The 8,761-nt window shown below is 62.2% G+C and overlaps 1 protein-coding gene across 1 annotated transcript in view; it reads left to right on the top strand.

Moving 5' to 3' along the window:
• Window positions 1-8,761, top strand: part of LMTK3 (lemur tyrosine kinase 3) — an 18,057-nt gene extending 9,296 nt beyond the window's left edge. The window contains 5 exon segments of the mRNA XM_040634430.1: window positions 1-1,417; window positions 3,873-4,288; window positions 5,525-5,660; window positions 6,005-6,142; window positions 8,683-8,761. Of these exon segments, the coding sequence (XP_040490364.1) occupies window positions 1-1,417; window positions 3,873-4,288; window positions 5,525-5,660; window positions 6,005-6,142; window positions 8,683-8,699 (2,124 nt within the window). The 3' untranslated portion in view covers window positions 8,700-8,761.

Here is an 8,761-nt window from a genome sequence, read left to right as displayed (position 1 = left end):
CCCCCCCCCCCGCCGCCACCTCCCCGGGCCCCCGCGGACCCAGCCGTTTCCCCCGACCCTCCTTCGGCCGTGGCCAGTCCCGGTTCAGGCCTGTCGTCTCCGGGCCCCAAGCCGGGGGACAGCGGCTACGAGACCGAGACCCCTTTTTCCCCCGAGGGAGCCTTCCCAGGAGGGGGGGCAGCCGAGGAGGAAGGGGTCCCTCGACCACGGGCTCCCCCCGAGCCCCCCGACCCGGGAGCGCCCCGGCCACCCCCAGACCCGGGTCCCCACCCACTGCCGGGGACTCGGGAGAAGCCAACCTTCGTAGTTCAAGTGAGCACCGAGCAGCTGCTGATGTCCCTGCGGGAGGACGTGACAAGGAACCTCCTGGGGGAGAAGGGGGCAAACCCCCGAGAGACGGGACCCAGGAAGGTGGGGAGAGGCCCCGGGAGCAGAGAGAAAGCCCAGGGCCCGAGCAGGGACCCCACAGTCCTGGGCAGCGGGAAGAAAGCCCCAAGCCCGAACGAGGACCCGAGCCTCCCCATGAACGGGGTGACAGTGTTGGAGAACGGGGGACAGAGAGCCCTGGGCATCGAGGAGAAGGTGGCGGAGAATGGGGGCCCAGGGACCCCAGAGAGAGAAGAGAAAGTGCTGGAGAAAGTGCTGGAGAATGGGGAGGTGACACCCCCAAGGAGGGAGGAGAAAGTGTTGGAGAATGGGGAGCTGAGGTCCCCCGAGAGAGAAGAGAAAGTGCTGGCGAATGGGGGACTGACACCCTCAAAGATCGAGGAGAAGGTGTCAGAGAATGGGGGCCTGAGACTCCCCAGGAACACGGAGAGGCTGCCAGAGACTGGGCCTTGGAAAGCCCCAGGGCCCTGGGAGAAGGCGCCCGAGAGTGGGGTGCCAGCCCCAGAGACCTCGCTGGAGAGAGCCCCCGAGCCCGGCGCAGTGGCCTTGTCCCGGAACGGCGGGGAGACAGCCCCTGGCCCCACTGGCCCAGCCCCCAGGAGCGGGGTGCTGGAACCCGGGACCGAGAGGAGAGCCCCCGAGACTGGGGGGGCACCGAGAGCCCCCGGGGTTGGGAGGCTGGACCTCGGGAGTGGGGGCCGAGCCCCAGTGGGCATGGGGATGGCCCCCGGCGGCGGCCTCGGAAGCGGCGTGGACGCAAAGGCCGGATGGGTAGACAGCACGAGGCCACAGCCGCCCCCACCGCCGCCGTCGGAAGCACAGCCGAGGAGGCCGGAGCCAGCGCCGCAGAGAGCCAGACCGGAGGCGGCCTCCTCCGAGGGAGAGCCCGGGGCCCCAGACAGCAGGGCCGGCGGAGACACAGCACCCAGCACAGACGGGGACCCCCCCAAGCCCGAGAGGAAGGGCCCCGAGATGCCACGACTGTTCCTGGACTTGGGGCCTCCTCAGGGGAACAGCGAGCAGATCAAAGGTGAGCAGATTGCTGGGAGCGGGGCCGCGAGGGTGGGGGCCGAGGCCTGGCTCCTTCCAGGATGTACAGGTGAGCTGAGGATCTCAGGCTCCCAGGGAGCAGACAGGTCAGGCTGGCCGTAATGAGGGCAGACCCCGGGGCCGCACCGCCTGGGCTCAGATCCTGGCTCTGCCCCCTCTCTAGCTCTGTGGCCCCTGACAAATGACCTTACTTCTCTGTGCCTCAGTTTCCCACCAAAAATGGATGATGAGGATAGCACCTATAGGGCCAAGAGGCTTCAGAATGTTAGGACCTCTGAAGATTCTAGCCCAGCCTGGTACGCTGAGCGCCTGCTTTCATTGCAATTCCCTTAGGCCCAGGGTCTCCAACTCAGATGCCCCCGGGGGGCCAGACAGTATTGGGAAATGAAGGAAGCCCTCTGGGAGAGGAGTGGGGTGGGGGGAGCTGGGGAAGGAAATGCGGCCAGTTTTCAGCTCCCGTCGGGAATGCCCACCTGGCGTTGCCAGGTGTGCTGCTTTTCCCTTTTAAGCCAGAGTTCTGCGTGTTTTAATATTTGGAGCCGATTCACACGAACCTTCTGTGTGTGCCGGGCCCCGAGGTGCCCAAAGCCGGGACCCAGGGAGCTCCAGACTCTGCCCTGCACCCCCCCCCCATGGTATTGGTGATTGATTTAAAAGAAGGATGAATGGCCCTGTTTAGAGCTGGGCATAGGGACTGTGGCTCCACCCGAATCACCCAGAGGCCTGATTTCCTTAAATAGTGCTATGAAAGTTCTAAATGGGCCCTGGTTTATATTAGCAATCTCACAGCCACCCTGGGGGAAAGGTATCATCTGTTTACTAGAGGAGCCTGCGGCTCAGGAGGGAAAGGTCAGGAAGAGGGCTGGGCACAGAACAGTATCACTTCCTTGCGATTGTTGTGGGGAATTCACAACCAGCTGTGTCAGGAAAGGCCCCAGACAGCATGAATATGTCAGGGGTGGAGCCTCTAAGATGCCTCAGAGGATTGGCGGTGAGGGGGTAGCAGGGAGGGTGTTGCTGGGTGGGAAGATGCTGGGAATAGCCTGCTTTAAAAAAAAAAAGTGCACGAACTCCTACTCATCCTTCAAGACCCCACTCAAATTTCCCCTTCCCTGGGAAGCCTTCCTGATTTCCAAAGGCTCTCACCCTGTCCTCCCTGAGAGCTCCCCCACAGCCCCCAACCCCATTGCCCTGAGATGGATGGCTAAGGAAGGCCTCAAGGAGGTGACTTTTGAGCAGATGTGAAGGAAGTAAGCTGGGTGGACATCTGGGGGAAGGATGTTTCGGGTGGAGGGCACTGAGATGGGCACTAACTTGGCATGCTCGGGGAAAAGCAGGCCAGTGAAGCTGGAATGGAGTGAACGAAGGGAGGAGAGTGACCCAGTCTACATCCAATCTTTCTCCCTGCTCTGCACTGACTCTCCTGTTCTCCCCACGATTGCCCCCCACAGGGCCCGTCACACCATTTACTTATGTACTAATGGAGGGATGAGTGGCTTCTGTTCATTTCCTAGAGGGGAGACAGAGGCTCAGAGAAGTGGCTCTGCTTGCCCCAGGGCACACAGCAAGCCCACAGGGTAGGCTTGGGATTTGAAGCCAGGTTTCCTCCTCCAGGGACCTGGAGTCCTTACGTTCCAGCAGGCTGAGATCAGGGAGTCTTAGGGCAGGGGAAAGAACCTGGAGATGGTTAGACACCCCAATTGTGTCTGGCAATTGAGGGCCAGGGAGGGAAAGTATCTTGGACAACATCAGATAGCAGGGAACGTTCATTCAATAATCCCACCAATATTGCCTGAGCACTTCTGTGAGATGGGGATGCAGCCAAAATGAGCCCAAGTCAAGTCTGTTCTGTGGCAAGGCAAACATGAATCACATGACCACAGAAATACAGTTACATGCTGAGCTCATCTGCTTGGAGGGAGCGGTGCTTGGTGCTATGGGGTGTAGAGCGGGTGGCCTTGCCTGACCTTATGGGAGAACTCTGAAGGCTTGAAAGCCCAGATCAGAGGTAAGGGATGAATAGGACTTGAATTAGAAAAGGAACTTCCAGGCAGAAGGAACAGCCTATGCAAAGGCTCAGAGGTGGGAGGAATAGGGAGGTGGCCCAAGTGGCTGGCTGGAGGTCAAGTTGGAGTGAGGTGAGGAACAGAGCCCTGGGAGGTCAGCAGGGCCAGGGCACTTGGATGGCGGAGAGAAGTTGGGGCTTTGTGATGTGGACACTGGGGAGTCGTGGAGAGGGTTAACCTCTGGAGTAGGGGGAAGATCTCTCCTACTCTGCGTGGAGAAAGGCCCCAGAGCAGCCCTTTGGTTCACAAGAGGGGAAACTGAGGAGGCCCACATTGTGGCCTGAGATTACCTGAGGACACACAGCGGGGCAGGAGGGTTTGCCTCAGTTTCCCCGGAAGCAGGGGCTCACCGGGTCTCTCCCCTCGCAGCCAAGCTCTCGCGGCTCTCTCTGGCGCTGCCGCCGCTCACGCTCACGCCATTCCCGGGGCCGGGCCCGCGGCGACCCCCGTGGGAGGGCGCGGACGCCGGGGCGGCTGGCGGGGAGGCCGGCGGGGCGGGGGCGCCGGGGCCGGCGGAGGAGGACGGGGAGGACGAGGACGAGGACGAGGAGGAGGACGAGGAGGCGGCGGCGGCGGGCGCGGCGGCGGGGCCGCGGGGCCCCGGGAGGGCGCGGGCAGCCCCGGTGCCCGTCGTGGTGAGCAGCGCCGACGCGGACGCGGCCCGCCCATTGCGGGGGCTGCTCAAGTCTCCGCGCGGGGCCGACGAGCCCGAGGACAGCGAGCTGGAGAGGAAGCGCAAGATGGTCTCCTTCCACGGGGACGTGACCGTCTACCTCTTCGACCAGGTGCGCGGCCCGGGGTGGGGCGGGGCCCGGGGAGGGAGGGGCCAGCCGGTGGGGGCGGGGCTGGGGAGAGCGTGGTCGGGGGAACAGGGCAGGGCCTGGAGGCCTTGTGTGGGGGCGGTGTCTGGGAATGGGGCGGGGCCTGGAGTGAGGGGTAGGGTGAGGCCTGTGGAAGGGCTCTGGAGGGCCAGGGTTGTGGGGCTGGAGGGTGGGAATGGATCTGGAAGGACGGCGGGGAAGATACCTGGTAGTCAGGGAGGAGCTCGGAGAGGCTAGGGGGAGAGTGCTGAGAAGATTGGGGCGTGGCCTAGATGGCGGGGGCGGGGCCGGGGCCAAGTGAAGTTTGGGGCGGGGTCTGTCGACCAGCGCTGTGGTGGTAGAGGCTAAGGGGCCGGCTCAGGATGAAGCGGATTTTACCCACTAGGGGCGGGCCCTGGCGAGGCTGCAGGTACGGTTTAAGAGATGCGGCTTGTAGTGTTAAGATACTAAGTGCAGGAGCGGGTTCAGAGACAGACAGAGCTAATGGACTGCGGCGGGGTTTAGACAGATGAGTCGAGGATTGTGTGAAGAGTAACTAGGGCTGAGAGGATAGTGTTGAAAAGGAAAAGGAAGGGCGGGATGATGCTTGTGGACTGGGGCCTAGATGGGTGTGGATGGGTCTAGATGAAGCTGGAACGGGGCACACCGGGCTGAGGTCCTGAGATGAGAGTCGTGAACAGGGGGGCCTGGGCCACTGAAGCAAAGGCGGGGTTTGGAGGGCTGGGGCGGGTCCACTTCAGAGGGCGGGGTTTAGGGGCTGGAGGAGGGTCGGGATGCGCAGGATGGGGTAGGGGTTTGGAGGACCAGACAGGAGTAGGTAGTTCTGCGCCCCGAACTTGGACGCCTGCGGCCGAGATATCGGAAGGAATTAGGGGTTATGGAGACAAGGCGGGATTTATGGAGATGGTATTGGGTTAAGGGGCTCCCAAAGAAGCGTCGCGTTAAGCAGCAAGGAGAGAATTCCTGCTGTGGGGGTCTTAGCTGTGGGCGGGACTCCGCGGTCGGGGGAGGAGCCTCGGGCGGGGTGGGGTTAAGGCTGACCTGAGGTTTCGAAGGGAGATCAGGGGCTCCAGCCACCTTTCAGAGACTGCGATTGTAAATTGGGATACCTGAAACCCCAGAAGTGTTAGCGGGCTTTGTTGCTCGTTGGGAATACAGTGGGTGGGATGTGACGGTTCGCCCCCTAATCCACCTCCACAGGAGACGCCAACCAACGAGCTGAGCGTCCAGGGCCCCCCCGAGGGGGACACGGACCCGTCAACGCCCCCAGCGCCCCCGACGCCTCCCCACCCCGCCACCCCCGGAGATGGGTTTCCCAGCAACGACAGCGGCTTTGGTGAGGGGCTGGACGGGGCCTGGAGCGGGACAGAGCTGAGGCGGGGTCTGGAGGGGGACAGAGCTGACGCGGGACCTGGAAGCTGGACGGAGCTGGAGCTGGGGTCTGGAGGCGGGACAGAGCTAGGGCGGGACCTGGAAGTGGGGCGGAGCTGGGGCGGGGTCTGGAGGCGGGGTCTGGAGGCGGGGCAGAGTTGAGGCGGGGCCCACGGTGTAGACAGCTGGAGACAGGCGCCTGCGAAGGGGCGGGGTTGGACCGCTGGAGCTGAAGGTAAGCGGCTCCAGAAGTGTCTGGAGGGTCTGACCGCGACCTCTCCTTCCTCACTGCCCCCTCCCCTCCACTAGGAGGCAGTTTCGAATGGGCGGAGGATTTCCCCCTCCTCCCCCCGCCAGGCCCCCCCCTGTGCTTCTCCCGCTTCTCCGTCTCGCCTGCGCTGGAGACCCCGGGGCCCCCCGCCCGGGCCCCCGACGCCCGACCCGCAGGTACAGTGCTTCAGACCCTCGGGCCTGCCCCCACTTCTGCCTGTTTCTCTGTCCCCATCTGTGTCCCCACTTTCTTGTCCCCATCCTTGAATTTCCCTGCCTCTCCTCAGTCTCTCCCCCTTCCCTTCTCAGTCGACCCTGGCTGCTTGGCATTGAAACCCCACCCAACTCTGGAACCAGCTCAGACCAGACAGTGTCCGACAGATAGACCAGGGCAGTCACGCCCCTTCCCTGGGCCTCAGTTTCCCCTTCTGTAAGGATTCTCTCAGAGTCTTGCCCATTTTTGCCCCGTCTCTGGCCTGGCACTTGTCAGGTCCTTATCCCACATCCGTTTGGGGGCACAGGCTGATCAGAGGCCGACAAGGGTTGAGAAAACCAGTGAGCTCAGAGCTGTTTAGTTGAACCAGAGCAGAGAGAACATGGTCAGGGAGTCCACAGCAAAAACAACAACGGCATGACTAGTAATAGTAACAGTCACTTACAGAGGGCCCTACATTGTGCTTGCCCATCTGAACCCCGAGAATCCTGCTGCGACTCGGGCTCTCTGCTGCCTCCTGCTGCCGCTCCAGAGAATACCCCTGGATGCGGAGCTTGAGCGGGGCTGGGCGGGCACAGGTGTTCCCAGAGGATAGAGCTGAGAAGGTGGAAGGTTCCATGCGCCCCTTTCAGGGAGGGTTGCATTCCTGCCCCCCCCAAATCGTGTCCGAGTCCAGTTGTTGGCCCTGCCCCTCCTCGGCTCTGTGACCTAGAGCAAGACACTTTCCCTCTCTGTGCCCCAGTGTCCTCATCTGTAGAATGGGGATGATCACAGGATCTAACTTATAAATGATTCTTGAGGGGATTGAATAGTTTCACCCTGCGCACGCGCACACGCGCACACACACACACGCAGCCTGGTCAGGCGCAGTGGACTCTAACTGGTAGCTTTTACGGCGCTTGATGAAATAGGTATTCAGTGAGCACTGGCTAAGTGCAGGTGCTGTGCTGGGCACGGGCGATTCTGTGCTAAGCAAGATCCATGAGCCCCAGCCCACCCTGTCCCCCCCACAGACACTGACCCACAGTCTCGCAGTAAGTAGGTGCAAACCCAGGGCTGCTGGAGAAGCAGATGCCGAGGGGAAAGGGCTTCGTCTGTTTGGCAGTGCCACTTCATCAGGTACTTGAAGGGCTGGTCGTGAACTAGGTGAAGGGGACGGGGACGGGGACGGCGTGCTAGCAGACGGGAACAGCTTGCACAAGCCCTGAGGCAGGAGAGAACTTGGCCTGTTCAGGGAACAGAAGGGAGGCGGGTGCGTCTGGGGGTTACTTGAGGAGTGGGGGGGATGGAGGGGGGAAGGGGGTGGACCATGTAGGGCTTGAGGGTGAAGAGAGGGACTTTGTCCTGGGGACACTAGGGAGCCGTGGGCCAGCTGTGACCAGGGGAAGGGCAGCAGCCACTGCTGGTGTAGGAAGACCCAACTGGGGCCACATGGAGTCCGACTGGAGGCTGGGAGGCTGGACGGGAGGCTGGCGCCAGCATCCAGGACGGAGAGGAGAGTACAGACGGGGTTCGGGGCAGGAAGGACAGGGCCGAGGGCAGACTCTTCACTTGGCTCTGTCCTCAGATTCCACTTCAAATGTCATTTCCTCCCAGAGGTCTTCTCTGAGGCCCGCGTGAGGACAGGGAGGGGTGGGTTCCAGGGCATGGGGATGCTGCCAAGTGGTGAGTCAGGGCCGAGGCCAGCAGGGCCAGCTTGCCAAGATGACTTCACCTGCAATCACTAGGAGAGGAGAGGGAGGGCCCCATCGTGCAAAACCCCAAATCCCTTCATTCCGCGGCAGACTCCTGCTACAGCCGGGCAGGGAAGCTGGTGAGCCTTTCTGTCTCCCACGACCCTGGCGCCCACTGTGTGGCCCACGGTGAGATCCTCCAGCCCACAGACCTTGGTTTTCTGGATCTGTGGAATGGGTGGGGGCTTCTCTTCCACTGGGATAGGAGGGGTCATGGGGCAGTTTGGTGGGAGGGCGCTTTGTGCCAGGCCCTGTGCTGGACGCTGGGGATGCAGCAGTGACCAAACACAGTCCTGTCCTCCCTCAGCTTACGTTCTAGAGAGGCAAGTGGACAGGAAGCTGGCAGACGGTGACTGGGATTGTCCCAGGGAAGAAGCATGAAGAAGAGCCATAGTGCAATGAGACAGAATGACTGGGACTGGGAGTGGGAGCGTGAGGGGGTGACTCCTTGACTGAGAAGGGCCGGGGAAGGCCTCTGACGAGGGGGGCTGCCTTACACGGGAAGGACTAAGGAAAGGGCTTTCCAGGTGGTTGGAATCGCCATGCAAAGGCCCTGGGGTAGGACTGTGCTAGGAACCAAGGAGGAATAGCAAGGAGGCCAGTGTGGCCAGAGGGGAAGGAGTGAGGGGGATGGGGGCAGGTGAGCACAGAAATGGGACAGAGCAGATCATGTGGGCCCCTGTGGGCCCCGGTGAGGGCTTTGCTTTCACTCCGAGAGAGACAGAAGCCATGAGCCTGTCTGCCCAGTAATTCACTTCCTCTGTCCTCAGGCCCCGTGGAGAACTGACTCCCAGACGACCCCACCCCCCTGCACCCCCAGAAGAGGGGTTGAGAGTAGAAGGCCCTGTG

The sequence above is a fragment of the Ursus maritimus genome, unplaced genomic scaffold (genome assembly GCF_017311325.1).
Source record: "Ursus maritimus isolate PB19 unplaced genomic scaffold, ASM1731132v1 scaffold_19, whole genome shotgun sequence".
Taxonomy (NCBI): Eukaryota; Metazoa; Chordata; class Mammalia; order Carnivora; family Ursidae; genus Ursus; species Ursus maritimus.
This window is presented reverse-complemented; position numbering and strand designations above follow the sequence as displayed.